Consider the following 16,538-nt stretch of genomic DNA (forward strand, 5'->3'; position numbering starts at 1 on the left):
ATGAGCGAGTTCACCTACCTTACACATCTACTATTACTGCGGATGAGCACAATGGAACATTGATGCCAAGGTACCAAGCAACTAGAAACTTTTAAAATAGATATTGACCTAAGCTACGCAACATGCCAACAACGTTGGAATATCCACCAAATTCTGTACATCTACTGCTGTATTGTGCAGTGTCGGTAGTGCTGTTGAAAGACATCAATTGTTTCATGACGCAAGCTTTCGATTTATAAAGGCTTATGAATGACCAAGTTATCACGACTTAAACGAGCCGCTGCGTCATCGTAATCCATAGATCGAAGTCGAGATAGAAAGGAACGCACGCCGCCAAGTTTATAACCACTGTCATCGCGAGAGCAGTGAAAAGCATCAATTCCGCTGTCTATCCATGGCTACTCAAAGAGATCCCCCTCCCTCCCTCTCCATTTTTACGTGAAATGTCCCAAAGATATGCGCCGTATTGTAAAATTTGCAAGTCGCGCCAAGTTTCGCCGTAACCATTATCGCCGTTGCCAGTGGGAATTATCGCATTGTAGTATCCATCGCTGAATCGCCTCCTCCCAAGTCTGTTTCTATTTTTTGATCTTCGACTCTATCTTCGCCTGTAGAGCGGCTTTTTCTTGTTCCGCTTTTTTCTTGTCGGCTATTGGCAATGATAGATTCGTTAGCTTCCATGTTGATTTCGCCCAGAATTGACATGCTGGAAAAGGAGGCATGTTTCGCATTGCACACTGACCCTCCAATTGCTTCCTTCGCATCACTTCGGCGTTACTTTCGCCTTGCTTCGCCAGCTCGGAGCCAGATTTGGCGTTGCCGCCTTTCTATGGCAAGACGTTAGCCTTTTTTCTGCCCCCTTCTCACGAGAAAAGTAGCTCAAGGGTGATTTTCAGCGTACCTTGGCAGCCTCCTTCTTGGCATTTTTGGCTCGAGCCAACTCACGTTGATTTCCGCGGGTCATGATGGCGCCGGTTGGAAGCTGCTCGTCGTAGATCTGCGCAGGTCAAGATGGATAAAGGTGAAGCTTTGGTGAAGCTTTGGCTTGCAACGGTCTACGTGGGCCCTTAAAGCCGTGGCAGCAAGGGCCAATCACAGCTTGCTGGGACTCGCGGATAAGCAGCGCTGCACTAGCAGATTGGTGGAACTTTGTAACTTCTCATAATCACAATGGTTATAGTGTACATTCGACTGTCCTCCCTTGACCAGCTTGCCTCGTCTCCCTCGATAAGTTACCATCTTTCGACCTTGTTCAGGGCGAGATATGCAGGATTTCCGCATTCGACGAGATGCCGGATTTTTATGACACGGACAGCCGGTATGAGGCTCGGCGGCTATCAAGGTACCCTAACATGGAACTGGCTTAATAAGCCACTGCCGAGCGCGGATATCAGGAACATCGTCCGCAATCTCTGGGCTGGAATGCTGTGCCGGACTCGATTTGCTTCCGGAGCACTTTGCAAGCTTTTTGGTTCTTTACATCCGAGTAGGAATCAATCTCGGCGCTTGATAAAGAGCTGGTGTGATGGTATAGAATTTTGGGTCAACAGCACAGAGTCGACGAGCTCAACGCTTAATGAGACATTGGATATTCTGCAGCCGTTAGTAGAGGACGACTAGTAAAAGAGAGCCTGGAAGCTTATGTTTTGCTAAATTTGCTCTTCGAATGTAGACATGTAAGGTAGAGTATTTCTTTTTGGCCACGCTCTTATTGCTGAGGTACGCTCGCGATAATAGATATGACGTACCTGTACTTGCGCTGCCCACCATTTTTGCCCACAGTAACGGTATAGTGTACCTCGCAGTAGCGCGCTGGCGCGACTCTCCAACGCTTCGCTGAAACACTTACACGCGCCGTCACAGCCAATCAATCCTCCTCACAATCCCGGCCTTGAGATCGAATCAAAGACTGTCAACTCAGGGCCCGTTTTCCAGGCCACTTGCCGCCGCGCCTCTATTGGCCTGGATCAAACGAAGGCATCATCTCAACATGAGCCGATGCTACTCTGCTAGACTTTTGGCCTGGCTGCAGGGTTTGGATCAGGAGCTCTCTTGAGCTTCAGCTGCTGCAATGTTTGGCGCAAGCGCTGTCATCCATTGAGACCAGATTTTGCTCATGAAACAAGCCTGTTCTTCGCGCGGCTAAGCTGGCCCGTTCTATTTTGGCTTCCGGTCTGCTGAAAATGCTTCTGTGCAAACGATTGGCCTTGGAGGCTGCCCAAAAAGAGGAGCTTGGCGCATGCCGTGAATGAGAGTAGGAGATGCGGGTTGCACACGCTGCATGTTTTTTACCCCATGGGAGCTCGCCGTGTATCGGAAGAGCTGTTTTTGTTAGCCACTATTCCGTTTCAGCTACAAGGATTTTTGCCTGGCTTGGGCGGCAAACAGTGGTGGGTGTTGTGTAGTTTATGCCCTTATTAAAGAAGTTGCTGAGCCTCTCCTCAGATTGCCACCCGTTTTCCCCTCTCAGCGTAATTTTTTTTTCTTATTGTCCTCTGTCATTTTTTTTCCTATTGTCTTTTTTTAACAATTGTTTATTGAACGGTATTGAAGTTGCTTCCTAGTCGTTGAACAGCAGCTTTCGCTTTCTTTCATCCTACCTACCGCTTCTCTTCTACTCTCTTTCCCACGTAACTTTCATCCATCTTCATTGCCGCTGGGCTGGTTCCCTCATTTTTCTCTGCATCGACTGGGATTTTTCTATTGCCAGGATTCACACGACTCGAATACATCATCAAGGTCTATCTATAGATATTTCTTTCCTTTTCTCTATCACAGTCATTCACTAGCGAGCGGTGCTTGCTTCAATCCGAGGCTTACCAGCAATTTCAACCTACGATCATCTATATCATTCATTCTGCAAGTCTGCTTTTTTTTTTTTTAAATCAAAAAACGTCAATTATGCCTGGCTTCATGAACTCGCCGGCGCTTCGAGGTGCTGGCCTGGTTATTCTCCAGGCCCTCCGAGTCGCTACCGTCATCACTCTTCTGACTGCCGGAGCTGCTTGCTGGATTCTCATCATCAACGTCCAAAAGAGCAAGCCGTACTTTATCTTTGAGTGCTTCACGCTCTTCTTCGTCTCCGTCTTCTGCTCTTTGCTCGTCGTCTCGGAGCTGGCATTTATGGAATTCATCAAGATTTACCTTCGTCGCATGTGGCCTGTCTTGTCCGACCACCACGGGCTTAGTTGGCTGGGCATCGGCATGATCATCATCGGCTGCAACCTCTTGGGAATGCTCAACCACGACTTGGACATGTCCTCTGCGCTCTCTTCGCTGGTGCTCGCTGCGGGTATCCTGTCCTTTATTTTCGGCTTTCTCAACTTTGTCTGTTCATTCATCTGGTGCGATAGAAAAGAGGGCATTACATCTCGCGATATTCGGGCAAACGGCTCGCTGGCGCGGTCTCAGCGCCAATACTCCGAGTACGGCGGCAGCAGCAGATCGAACTCCATCCGAAACGAGAAGACGAGGAGCAAATTCATGTTTTGGAAAAGTGAAAAGGAAGACGAATATATGAGTGGCCAGGCTCAAAGTCACCCGCCCTACATCATCACTCACCATGTCCATGATGTAGAAGCTCAGAGCGACAGCCCTATTATTCCGGGCCTGAAGCGTCCAGATACGGCGCTGCACCCAATGAACAGCCGCAGCAGCCGCAGCAGTCGATATTCCGAGGCCAACATGTCACGCTTTTGATATCGCTGGACAACTTCTCAATCTGAAGTATCTGTCTCGTGTGACAGGAAAGAACACTGAAGGAAGAAAGCAAAAAAAAAGGGTGTAACTCGCATGGTCGAGATGGATGACTTGAATGGACCAGGGGCGTTGAGGACCGGAACAAGTGCAGATTCATAATAACGGAATACCCCAAAGTGGGCAGGGAATTGCCTTTTGATTTCTTTGTGTTTACAGTTTCTTCTTTCTAGAGTGCTCTAGCAATGATTTAATGCGAAAACCAACAATAATACAGCAAACATGTCCCTAGCCGTGATGCGAGCTTCATCTTCACGTGAATACGTGTATTCTGATGTAAGCATATCGGACGTCTCAAGCCAAATCGCGTAGGCACGTGAGCAAAAGAAACTGTCACAGGTGGCAATGGCTTTGCAATTGGCTGCTCTCCCGTAAGTGATAGAATAATATCTCCAAGCTCTATCTCATTCCAATTTTATTTTCTGTCATCTCAACTCCTCGGTATTTGTTCCTTTTGGCCTCTGCCGAATAGTCGCTACGCCTCGGTGGCCCGTGCGGCATTTGATACTGATAAGCCGATATGTCACGTGATCCCAATTAGCATCGAACTCTAACCAGCGCTTTGTTTGCTCATTCAACGCCTTCATCTTCCCTTTCTCAATGGTATCTCTGGCGACCTGAAGCGGCTCAACTCGACGGCGTAGAGTTTCTTCCTGTGGGAGGGAGTCAGTCTACGTGTTTCGAAACTTTCTTTTCTAGCGAGCCAATTTGTCGTCCTTGCTCCCCTTTCCATCTCCAACGTTCCTTGTCTTGAAGCGAGACCGAATCCAGTCCATTCTGACGACGACGCGGCGTTCGAGGCGATAATTGAAGTAGCTGTTCCCAATACATCCCACATACGCGGCACAGACCACAGGCGGTCAATCTAGCGTAGGCGTGCCTGCGGGTATAGTGTTTGAATATCGCAGCGAGTGATCTGGGTGGCGTCAAGAGGAACGCTGAAGAGGGCTTTACAAAGGATCAATACGGATAGCTTGGTGGCTGAGTTTAGAGTTATTGAGGACGGTGAAGACCAGGAAAAGCATCTCTTGGAATATACTTCGCCTCTTCTTGAAACGTGCGGTCATAGTGTCTGATTCCTTTTCGTTCGTTGCCCATACGAATCTTAGCTTTCTATCTACTCAAGGCGGCGGAGACGTTTCATTTGTTTGTTGTTTATGTCCTTGGGGCCTTGAGCAGATATCATTGCTCGTTTTCATTATCCTGGCCATATCTGACTGTCGACGCCTCTTTTTTTTCTTCTTCTCCCTTATACAGATATTATTTGAGCCATCGACAAAACAATTCAAAATGTCATCTGATGGCGATGAGGTTGCGGAGGATTACCGCCTTGCCCTCGAGGATCTGTCCTCTAATATGCGTTTTGAGATCAGCAACTTGACAGTAATTGCCAGAGAGAACACGGAGCATGCTCTGGCTATCGCAGAGGTTCTGCAGCAGCACATCCTAAAGGTAGGATATTAGTTCTTTTTGTTTTAAATACTCGCCTGGGAGATCAACTGTTTGACACGATGAGATCTTCCCCTTATTACCCTGTTCTATTCCCTCGTTGGATGTTCATATGCTTATTCGTAACTAGGCACCACCGAATAAAAAACTGCCTGCCCTATATGTAATGGACTCCATTGTCAAGAATGTCGGCACTCCATATACGCTCTACTTTGGGCGAACGCTTTTCAAGATATTCATGGAGTCGTATTCGGTTGTCGATCATGGCGTGCGCAGAAAGATGGAGGAGATGCTCAAAACATGGAAAGACCCCGTTCCTGGATCAATGGATACACGCCCTGTCTTTTCACATGAGTTGGTGCGGCCAATCGAGAATGCTCTGATGAAGGCCCGAGCAGCAAGCATGCCTCAGCAGGCACAGGGGCCCATACCGGGCAGACCTCGATCAGCAATGTTTCCGAATCGGAATACACCGACGCCGCCTGGAATGCGCGGATACGCTGGCCCCGCTGGGAATTTTCCACCACAGCCTCACCCGTTTGCCAACGGAGGGCATCCCGGTGAACCAGTCGCTGGCTATCCGGGACAACAAGTGAGATTCATCTCTTCAAACTCTGCGCCTCTTTTGTTGGGTTTTCGTTCTGACCGTGTCTGTATACAGCCTGCTCCTTATCCCCCTTCATCTACTCCGACCCCTTACAACTCGACTCCGGCTCCCTTCCCCCAAGCTGCCCAAGGACCATACGGCTCAGGACTGCCTCTGCCGTCTGGAATTAGCGTAGAGACCTTGAGCAGTGACATTCAAGCTTTGATTGTTGCAATGAGGGCCGAGTTCTCGCAGAACCCGCATGATAGCGGAGCACAGAGCAGGTTAAAGGCTCTGTTGGATCTCCAGAGCGTTGTACAGCACTCCAATCTGCCGCCAGACCAGCTTGAGCTCATTAAAAACAAAGTAACAGAACTTGCTGCCGTGACAATAAGGGCCACTCTTGGCCATAGCTCTGCAAACTCTACCCCTATCCCAGCACCCGTGGCGCCGCCGTCTATGGCGCTTCCCGTGCATCCTCCCTCTACTTCTGTAACTCCGTCACCTGTGCCGGCGGCTCAATCCGCTGCGCCAGTGACTCTTGATTCCTTGCTCGGGAAAGGGGCGATGGCGGCCTTGCTGAGTATGCAGTCGGGCAACTCTCAGCACAACAACTCAACGCCCACTCCTCCGTTTGCTGGCGTCCCTATACGGTCGCCGCAGATGAATCACAACGAGCCACGCAAGGCAGCGGCAGCACCACCACCCATGGCTGCGGCTCCAATCTCAGGTGCCTCGTCATTGTTAGATCAGCTTCGAGCTGCGGGCATGCTGCCACCATCGACACCTACGAATGTCCCAGCTCCCAGCCAGCCACCAGTTGCTCCCGTGCTGCCGCCTTCTCTATTCGCTTCAGGCCTACCAGCGAGCATTGCCAGCCTACTGGCAGCCCATAAGCCAGACTCTGGCCGGCCAAGGGCAGATAGCCCGGCCAACTCTACCGGACTAGACTTTGCTTTAAAGAAACAGTAAGTTGATTTGCCATACTACTTGGATTGTCATACATTTCATTGACATAATGTGACGTAGGTTTCGTCCCGAGTACATTGCTGCGTTATACGACGATCTAGGACCTCCGTGTACGCAGTGCGGCAGGCGATTCAGGACTGACGCAGAAGGGAGGAGAAAGAAGACGGCTCATATGGATTGGCATTTCCAAGTGCACCAGCGGAGCACTGAGGCCGAGAAACGAGGCACTCATCGGAGCTGGTACGTTGACCAGCAGGTAAGTCTATTGTGCCCCAAACTACTAGTAGCTCTTAGAAAACCATGGCCTAACCTGAGATACAGGACTGGCTTAAAGCCCGAGAAGCTGTCGATGCGATCCACGACGTGTCTTCCAAAGAAGAGGCTGCCCAAGCCTCCAAAGATGCAGAGGGACCAAAGTACATCCTCGTGCCAGATCCAAGTAGCGGCATTAACACTGTTTGCCCAATCTGTCAGGAACGATTTGAGAACAAGTGGCTCGACACGGTCCAAGAATGGGTATGGCTCGATACAATGCTGGTGGGCAACCGGGCCTATCACGCCTCGTGCCGTGCCGAGGCGACGAGAGACCGAGAATTTACACCCGGCCATTCACGGCGAACTCCAGAGCCGGTTCTGGGAAAGAGGAAAGCAGAGGCGGGCCTTTTGTCTCCAAAGACTAGAGTGCAGAAGTCGTTTATGTAGCGACATGAGCATGTTATTGATTAAGCGAAAAGCGGAGCGTTATTTGGGAGGCAACATGGCGATTCTACGATGGTCAAAGATTCTCATGGATTATTCCTATGGATGATTGGGAGAAGATATGTACGCATGGAAACAAAAGCAGCATACATGGATTGGCGTTTGGATGCATTGCGAATCGACCATCCATGATGGTTTTAGTCCAGGACTTGTAGAGTCTGGTGCCGATTATGGGGTTATAAAATTATCAAATTTGCGTGAAGATGGAGCATGAGATATACGGCTCGTGTTTTGTTGATGCTTCCTGATTTTGTCATTTTGGATGACGCCGGGCAAAAGAGCGAGACATGTTTGGCTGGGAAGAGAGCCGAGACAAACTTTTGAGGAGCTGCTTCCCTGTATTTAGAGACTGATGCTCATTCAGAGCAGTCATGTAATAGCGAATAATAATTCAAACTTTGTCGAAATACTAAAGACATACCTTAATGAAGCTGTATTTTGTGGCCTCGGCTGTTGACTGCTGAGAAAACTTGGCAACACAATTAAATGTAGTAGGTACTAGGAACTGATGTGGTGATGTGCGTGCTCTGCATGTTTGGAAATGCCATTGTCTGGGAAAGTTGGGAAAGTGTCCTTTTCCAGCTTCTAAATTCGAGAGTTTCGACAAGGATACTGCCTGTATGTCCTCGGTAACTGAAAATGCCATGGCCAGCTGAAATAAAGTGAAGCTGAGCTGAAGGATTCTCAAATAGTCGGCACATCCTGGACGGCGCCCCCAAACTAGGTCGTCCAGCCGCAGCTGTGAAAAAGCAACTCTCCCGACCTCCAGCAGGCCCGTTTAGCACCCTCTAGCGCCCTGCCGCCCGTGGAGAGCACCCGCGCGCCCCAGCAACCCCCCCAAACCCCAGCTGAGTCCCCCGCCAGCCACTAAAAGCTTGCTCCCAGCCTGCTTACCTACTCACCGGAATCCATCCCCGCCGGCCTCAACTCAACTCGTCGATCCGTCAATCGCAGTTGATCTCCAGCAAATGCAGCTGTAACCACCCCCCTGCGAAAAAAGCCCGCTCGCCACACCTGCACGACGACACACGCGACGACGACGCGAAAGAGGCCACTGGAACGACTGAGACTGTCGTCTGAATTTGATTTTATTCGCTGGACGGAGCTGCTGTTGCATTTGGCTGGCTGGTATCGTCACACTGACTAGCTGTCGATTGGTTGGCGCTTTTTCGTCGCTTTGTGTTTTCCTGCTTCATCGCAGATATGGAGGTGAGAATCTTTTTTTTCTTTTGTTGCGCCTAAGTTCTATTCGCCCGCGGTATTATGTATCAATGCCTCGCTTCACAAATCCCAGCTGCCGCCGCAAAGAGGATTGCCGGCCATGCATGTTTGTGCCTCGATAAGCGCTTTGTCACACGACCGCAAGCAGGGCTCTTTTGCTCCAGTGAGCTCGCGGCAGTCTGTTTCTGCGTGTGACACCCACATGCTTTTATTCTGCTGGCTGTTATTGTGTCTTTTCTTTTTCTGTTTTCGCCCCCTTGGTTTGCTGTGCCTACTTCTGGACTCGCAGGGTACAATGCAAAACAACCTGATGGCCCCAAGTGAGACCCTCCCCTTTTGGCTCGTGACCGTCTGCCCTCTTGGACGGAGAGACATTAGCACTACCTATGTATGCACAAGAGACGGCTTGCTCAAGTGGGCACGACATGGTTCAAGGTTTGACTCGCTTGGGCTGCGGCTGGTCGAGGTTGGGCAGCAGCAGGAAGAGCAGCCACAGGAGCACGTGTGACGACGCAGAGGACGAGATGGCTCGTGTCACCGTTGATGCCTGATTTGCGCCGGCGAGGTCGGACGAGGTGATTGAGGCCTTGCCTTGGCCCTGGACGTTGGCGGCGCTGTGGCTTGTGCCGGTGTTGTGCATGTGCTGGGGGCAGGCCGCGGGCTGCGCAGAAGCAACGTCGGTGAGGACGGGCTGCATATGGGAGAGAGAGGGCAGAGCTCGAGTGAGCTCTGATAAGTGTCCTGTCCGCCGGAAATTGCTGCGGAGCAAGGACGTATCATGGCATGATATGAGAAGAGAAAGCAAACAAATCTTTCCTTCACAAGCGTGGGAATAAAGAGTGCCCCCAGATCCTGAAGCTGCAGAGCATCACAGAAGCAGCATCCACAATGTCTCTCAGCCCTCCCATCTATGATTCGCCCGCAGACCGGCAGCTCGCCGAGCTCAATGCCCTTCGTCGCTCCCCCGTTCGTTCCGGTGTCATGAGTCCAGCCAGGCTAAAACTCCAACTTCTTTATGAGCAGAGCAACCAGGAACCGATAAAAAAGGGCACGCTGAGGCCTGCCGACCCAGCAGGTGGCGCGTTTGAGAAGGGAAAGCCGCGATTACTGTTGATGGGACAGAGACGGTATGTCGATTCGCGCAAAGTCGAGGACGCAATCCAACAAAAGGTGTGTTTTACTAATTGGTGCGCGTTTGATAGGAGCGGAAAGTCATCCATTTCCAGTGTGGTTTTCCACAAGCTTGCGCCGAATGAGACGCTATTCCTCGAGTCAACCGCGCGGATACAAAAGGATACCATGTCGTGAGTTTTCTTCGCCACTCGGCTTTTCCATGAGTGACTGTTCCCCCAACTGACCCCGTCATCACAAGGTCATTTATGGACTTTCAGATTTGGGATTTCCCAGGCCAGATCGATGTCTACGATAATCCTAGCTTCGACATGGACGCCATCTTTGGTGGGCTCGGCGCCCTGATCTGGGTCATTGACGCTCAGGACGATTACCTCGAGGCTGTCGCTCGCCTCAATGTCACCATTCTTTCTCTCCAGCGATCATATCCCAATATCAACATCGAGGTGTTTATTCACAAAGTAGATGGCCTGTCAGACGACTATAAGCTGGATATTCAGAGAGACATCACTATTCGTATTCAAGATGAACTATCCGACCATGGCTTCGAAAACGCCCCCGTTACTTTTCACCTTACTTCCATCTACAACCACTCCATCTTCGAGGCCTTCAGCAAGGTCATCCAAAAGCTCATCCCGCGACTCGGAACTCTCGAGTCAATGCTCACAAACTTGTGCCGAACATGCCGCTTCGAAAAAGCCTACCTATTCGACGTGCTCTCCAAGATTTACATTGCTACCGATTCTGCGACGGCTGATATGGCTAGCTACGAGATCTGCAGCGACTACATTGACGTCATTATCGACATTACCGAAATCTACGGCACGTGGCAGCGCAGCGATGATGGCCGCAAACGTCTCGAGGGCGAGCCGTGGAACGCAAAGTTGGAGGACCAGGTAGGCTGCTCGACGGCAGAGAGCTGCCTCGTCTTGCACGATAGCCACAAGCCCATTATGCTACGCGAGGTCGATCGGTATCTCGCGCTGGTGGCCATTATGACGGATGATTCTTACGATCGGATGCCATTGGTGAATATGAATGTCGAGGCCGTGGTGGAAGGGCTGACGGAGTTTTTTGACATTACAAAACCAAAGATTAATGTTGCGGGTTAGATGAGGATTGGGGCAAGTGTTGTATATACGCTACAACGGCAGGCGTTTTTTGGCATCTTTTAATTATTCTCTTGTCTTGTTTGGTGGAGGCAGAGAACTGTTTATAGCATTACGATACATGATTCTTAATCGAGTAATTGTGATTATTTATTCCTTTTAAACAATGCTTTCTGTCCATTGCAATTGTGTCTCTCTCGAGTGGATCAGCCTGTAGTTCTAAATGATGCTCATTATTCCTCGATAGGTATTTTAAAGGTCTTCCATGTCGTGCGGTTATTGCTTAAAAGACAGATTCGTGCAGGTAACTCCCCTCTGATCTCGCTTCTATCGTGGGCCTCCATACGAATGGGCCGAAGTATTTGGTGGTTGCCTGGAAAGTGATACGTTGTAAAGATGTCGGCTGATGTTAAAGAGGGAATCTGGTTAGGATGTGCGGCATCGAAAGGGCTGTAAGAGATCTTAGATTCGTCTTGTGTGGGGATGAGGATGATTGATGGAGTGTTGTCTGTTTAGTGTCAGTACGTAAAGAGCTGCTTAGGTGGATGATAAAAAGACATACTGTTTTCGGTGCAGAAAAGCACTAGAAATTTATCGTTGAGGAACTTCAAGTCCACGAGCGATCGGGAGCCAAGATCGATAACGCAGACCATCACCGGCTTGTTATCGCTGATTCCATTCGTTATCGCCATAAGCATCCGGAACAAGTGCACTTTGCTTGTGTCCTGCTGCGACGCCAGCGCAGTGAACACAGTCCCGCTTCTTTTGCTAGAGCCGTGCATCTTCATGTCCATTTTGGTGATGGGCTTTCCAATGGATAGCTTGACTGGCTTTCCGAAGCGGACGCTGCGTCTCTTTGCTTCGGCGATGCTGCTGAAGATCTTGTTGGACCATGTGGTGGCATAGTTGACGAGAAAGTCGACGTGTGGGAGGGCTTTCATGCTTGGTTGGCCTGCTTCGTGCTTTTTGAGCTGCTTATCCAGGACGTCTAGCAGCGTTGGGCCGTCGTCTATGAATTTCATGTCGGAGTCGTAATCTTCTTTCGCAATCTCATTGAGGAAGATGTCGAGAGGGCTATTTGTTAAATAGCGCTCAATGTAGGTCAACACCTTTGTGTGGTCCATCATGGCTTCCTTGTCAGTGAGTTCATCGGCTCCAGTGCCAGGTCCTCCCAGCTGATCAATCTGGAAGCGGAGCCACGCTGAAAAGGCGGAGAAATGCTGGAGCTCATCCATTGTGTGAATGAGGACCTTGTGTCCGACTAGGGTGAGGCAGCTGATGGTGTCGAGAACACGGTTGAGATGGGGAATGGAGAGGCCAATATCTTCGCGGTCGTTGTAGAAGCGAGCTAGGCCTCGTAGGCGGCTGAGGATGATGGAGCATCGTTCGAGGGCTGGAAGGAAATATTGATGGACGAGGCTGCGGAGACCTTCGAGGCCAGATACGACTGCCTTGTCCCATCGTTTGTGGCCCTGTTCATATAAATTAGCTGTGAGATAATTGAAGATCCTATAATAGATTGCGTACCCGCTCTGCCAGGCTGTCGACAAGCCACTCCTTTACAGGAGGGTGGGCGTGGCCAGTCAAAGCCGTATGAAACAGGGCAGAAACTATCTCGTTTGGGCCGCCATTCATCTCTTCCAAGTCGCCATGTACGCTGCGTAGGAAGCGAGCCGGAAGCTCTCTTGCGTTTTTCCACTCGACCTGCATATGAAGAGATGTCTGTTTCAGGTATCGTAGGAGTGCTTGGAGGGTAGTGAGTTTGGAGGATAAGAGCGACAAATTAATGGGAGAAAAAGAGAGAAATGGTAAGTCCATAGGAACAAGATGGATTTCTTGTGGCTCATTTTGCTTTTCTGCATAGATGAGGGAATGCGTTGATGTTCGTGGGTGAGCTGCATGGAGTATCATGTGCATTGCACTCAGAGATGCTGATGCTGGCGAGTCCAGCAGTGGTTGAGCAAAGGTTCCAATGATGAAGGAGTCGTAGATGCTGAGCTGCAGTTTGCCATTGCTGGTCCCCACAATCATCACCTTGACTTGGTCATAAGTGTCTCGCTTTGGTGTCCGGAAGAGAAAGTCGATACCGCTGCGAAGAGTGAAGACTGTAGCATCCTCGCTGTCCAACAGTCAGGAGATCACAAATCAAGCTACATTAACAGAATGAGAGAAAAGAGCCAAAACTCACCCTGCGCCAGCACTACCTGTCGGCAAGGGGCTAATTCTGGGCAGCGCCGTCTCAACTTCTAGAAAGGTGAGTTCTTGAGGCAAATCGAGAGGTGTCTTGGCTCCCGGCTCGGTCCATCCCTTGGTGAATTCATCTCCAAGTCTGTTGGAAATGGCTCCACCTGCCTTGCTCGCGATGATGGCGGTCGACCAGCCAATGTGCGTGATTGTGGCTTCAGCCTTATCGCAGACTGGGATATGATGAGCAGCCTTGTTGTTCTCCAAGCCCATGAGCCGCACAACGCCATCACTCCAGCCCAGAGATAGAAATTGGCCTGTGATTTCACGGTTAGAACAGGTATATACAGTGGGATATACAAGAGAATGCATATGCATATGCATATACAAGGGCATTGTACCATCAGGCCTCCATGTCACTGCGCACACCTCAGGCACTTTCTCTCCCGGCGAAGCAACCTGGTGTATCTTGGAGACAATTTGACCCGGTGGCCGGTACACAAGCAAGTTTCTGTCGTCCTGATCCCAAGTTGCCGCCAGATCGAGAGTCGGACAGCTGATAGGGAAGCGTCCTCCAGGCGGCGTTTTGGACTGGAGCTCCGTTTCGCTCAGAAGCTCCAGCTCCGTTGCCTGTGACATTTCTGCGACTCAAATCATCCCCATGAAGAAGTTTTGTACATGGGATTCAACAAATTCGCGAAGAGGAGGGCATTTCTGCAAATGCGAGGCGGTTTGTTTGGACGATTGCAGGAGCCAGCCATGAGCAAGGCATGGTTCAGCACGCGACGGGAATTTTTGGTATGCATTTTGAGGATAGGACAATAGTGTTATAATCTGTTGCAATAGAGTCTCTAGCACATACGACCATAGGTAGTGGAGAACTCGGGGTCCCGTCTGCTCCCCCATAGATAAGCCACTAACCGGCAGATTAGTAGTTGGGTGGGTGACCACCAGCGAACACCGGCTGTTGTATGTTTTTACTTTTTGCTTACCTCTTAGATAAGTCGTAATATCAGTACTTCTAGCCGTCCACCCCATCACATACGACCATATCCATTGCGAAATACGGGATCCTGTCACGTTTTTTACTCATATTCAGGGTCTGCCATCTTTGGGGGCCTGGGGTTACAAATTTGGAGTCACATGGTTCTGTTGTCACCCCATTCTAAGTGTTGGCCAACATATATAGCGGATGGAGCTCATAGGCACAGCAGACGTAGCTTAGTTTGAGAAACGCAAGAAAAAAAGTGAAGCAAAAGATAAATCCAGTCAGACAAATGGCCATCTACATCTTGAAAGATGCACTTTGAATGCCACCGAGAAGCCCTTGGCATAGATGAGTCGCAACTACGAACATCCTGGCGCTTTGGCGGCAGTGTTGTTGTGAGCTGGCAACAAAGCGCTTACGAGCTCGAAATTTCAACGGACATGAGACTCAGGTGAGGTCATTCCGAGCTTGCTCCAACGAAATCTTGCTTCGTTAAATGGCCTTCGAGCCTGCTAACCTCGGGCTAGCGAGCACAAGTTCGGGTTCGCGTACATGGCCAGGTAACTCGTAGAAATGGTTCCTGTATAAGAGGGAAAAACATTATATAATATTACAGCAAAAAGCATCGTACATTATTACATTGCCGAGTTTCCGTATTCATGGCAGCTGATAGGATTAAAGTATAGAGAAGCCGGTTGCAAGCGCCTGGCTGTCACCCACCAGCTCTCCTCCCCGATATGCTGACCTCCTTGCGAACCTCTCCTGAAGACGGAACAAATGACTAATATGTAAACACAACCCTTCGATTCTCAGTATATATATATTCTCCATCGATGGGTCGCCGAAGTCGACGTAAAAAACGAGCAATGCTGCACCGTGAACACAGAATTGCTTGTAGCAAGCAATCCCCCGGTTTATACAGCATCCAAGCGCGTAGTGAATCATGCTAGCGGTATATGTTCTTCTCCTAGGGCCAAGGATTTCCCCAAGCGTCGGCCCATCCATCTCAATCTACCAGGATGCAAGATCAAAAAGATTGTGGCAATGGCCAACATGACGGAGCTATCGAGCACGTAGAGATACGCCTCGTGCGCGAGCATCTCGCCGTTGGAGCCCTGTTGAAACTCAATCATGCGAGTGATATTGCGGACGATGAAAAGAACACTGATGGCATAGAGACCATAGATGTAGCGCTGCCACGGGAGCTCACTACTCAGCGGGTTCGGAAATGACGCAGATGCCAAGCGCTTTTGGAAGCAAGCGGTCCAACCCGCAAAGAAGCCAAACGCGGCGACCTGAAGGATCAAGCCTGCCAAGATGATGATCCTCCCGTGACTTGCCTCATCGGCATTTTCGCTGCCGGATATAACGGATCCGGCAAACTGTGTCACAAAGCAGATGGTGTCGACGAGAACAAACAGCTTCGTCAATACACGAGGATGTATCGTTAGGTGCTCTGATTCCAGGACTCGTGCAATGCGGCGAGGGGACATGTAAATGCTCGCCGCCAGGAATGGCGGCGCCGACAAGAGTAGTAAATTTTGGAGTAGGAAGGGTAAAGTCTTTCGTACATCGTTGTGGGACTGTGATCGAAACCAGTAGGCGCTGGCTTCCACTGTCAGACACGATTGGATTAGTATAAGTCGTTTGGATTGTAGTTCCCAATATCACATACTACCACAGCCGATAACGAGGGGCAAAGGGAAAAATGAGCGATATGGAATCATGGCCACCAAGTGAAGAAGACAAACGACGCTAAAAAAGCCTAAGAAGGCGAATGCCGGGCCTTGGGATGGGTTGTAGGGGTACAAGTCGAACGGAGCGTATCCCTGAGTTTCTGTGTTGTTCGCCATGCTGAACTGCGCACAAGGAGTTGCGAGCAACCAAACCTAGGTTTCTGATATTACAGATGAACCCGGGTGAAAATGAAAGACAGAAAATAAAGAAGGAAAACAATTGCAGGAGGAGGAAAGTTGACACGGAAGAGCTTGAACATTTTGCGGCATCTCATTCAGCAAAGGTTGCTTCATTTATAGGTAATTTGGTTAAGTCTACCGCTGCGATGCTCCCGAACCCTATTTCATCGCTGTACGTATCGAGCCCTTGTTCATCGCTCATGTAGGATGGGCGAGTAGGCTAACTTGGATCTGCCGTAAAGCCCTTTAGTACCCTCTTAGATCTTTTACGCATTTGATACGCATTTTGATCCCTGCACTTTAGAGATAAGTCCCCACAGCAAGGTGGCGTCGAGTGTAGAGAGCCAGTCTATTTACAGCATAGCATAGCGCGTCCCGTTCGTGTAAGCCTTTTGTGATTTTGCGGAAAGGGAACGTAAATGAAACAACTTGACACGACTCACCATTACGCAAGCAAAGACCGACAAACA

The 16,538-nt window shown here is 49.9% G+C and overlaps 7 protein-coding genes across 7 annotated transcripts; 3 read left to right on the plus strand and 4 right to left on the minus strand.

The window, feature by feature from the left end:
• Positions 1-578: 578 nt before the first annotated feature.
• On the minus strand, positions 579-964 carry TGAM01_v205634 (hypothetical protein; the record flags this gene model as incomplete). The annotated part of the gene is made up of 2 exons (XM_024549675.1): positions 579-827; positions 902-964. 2 exons carry the CDS (start codon positions 962-964, stop codon positions 579-581), a joined length of 312 nt encoding a protein of 103 aa, XP_024405533.1.
• Positions 965-2,901: 1,937 nt separating this feature from the next.
• Positions 2,902-3,699, plus strand: TGAM01_v205635 (hypothetical protein; the record flags this gene model as incomplete). Its single annotated transcript, XM_018801057.1, has 1 exon — positions 2,902-3,699. The coding sequence occupies one exon, from the start codon at positions 2,902-2,904 to the stop codon at positions 3,697-3,699; it is 798 nt and encodes a 265-aa protein (XP_018665889.1).
• Positions 3,700-5,046: 1,347 nt separating this feature from the next.
• On the plus strand, positions 5,047-7,462 carry TGAM01_v205636 (hypothetical protein; the record flags this gene model as incomplete). The annotated part of the gene is made up of 4 exons (XM_018801056.1): positions 5,047-5,208; positions 5,336-6,759; positions 6,821-7,016; positions 7,082-7,462. 4 exons carry the CDS (start codon positions 5,047-5,049, stop codon positions 7,460-7,462), a joined length of 2,163 nt encoding a protein of 720 aa, XP_018665888.1.
• Positions 7,463-9,170: 1,708 nt separating this feature from the next.
• On the minus strand, positions 9,171-9,437 carry TGAM01_v205637 (hypothetical protein; the record flags this gene model as incomplete). Its single annotated transcript, XM_018801055.1, has 1 exon — positions 9,171-9,437. One exon carries the CDS (start codon positions 9,435-9,437, stop codon positions 9,171-9,173), a length of 267 nt encoding a protein of 88 aa, XP_018665887.1.
• A 191-nt stretch (positions 9,438-9,628) lies between these two features.
• TGAM01_v205638 (hypothetical protein) lies at positions 9,629-10,983 on the plus strand (the record flags this gene model as incomplete). The annotated part of the gene is made up of 3 exons (XM_018801054.1): positions 9,629-9,867; positions 9,943-10,044; positions 10,113-10,983. 3 exons carry the CDS (start codon positions 9,629-9,631, stop codon positions 10,981-10,983), a joined length of 1,212 nt encoding a protein of 403 aa, XP_018665886.1.
• A 230-nt stretch (positions 10,984-11,213) lies between these two features.
• TGAM01_v205639 (hypothetical protein) lies at positions 11,214-13,803 on the minus strand (the record flags this gene model as incomplete). The annotated part of the gene is made up of 5 exons (XM_018801053.1): positions 11,214-11,488; positions 11,543-12,452; positions 12,508-13,099; positions 13,169-13,481; positions 13,566-13,803. 5 exons carry the CDS (start codon positions 13,801-13,803, stop codon positions 11,214-11,216), a joined length of 2,328 nt encoding a protein of 775 aa, XP_018665885.1.
• A 1,290-nt stretch (positions 13,804-15,093) lies between these two features.
• On the minus strand, positions 15,094-16,005 carry TGAM01_v205640 (hypothetical protein; the record flags this gene model as incomplete). The annotated part of the gene is made up of 2 exons (XM_018801052.2): positions 15,094-15,767; positions 15,828-16,005. 2 exons carry the CDS (start codon positions 16,003-16,005, stop codon positions 15,094-15,096), a joined length of 852 nt encoding a protein of 283 aa, XP_018665884.2.
• Between the last annotated feature and the right edge of the window lie 533 nt (positions 16,006-16,538).

The sequence above is a fragment of the Trichoderma gamsii genome (assembly GCF_001481775.2).
Source record: "Trichoderma gamsii strain T6085 chromosome Unknown Scaffold_18.2, whole genome shotgun sequence".
NCBI classification, from domain to species: Eukaryota; Fungi; Ascomycota; class Sordariomycetes; order Hypocreales; family Hypocreaceae; genus Trichoderma; species Trichoderma gamsii.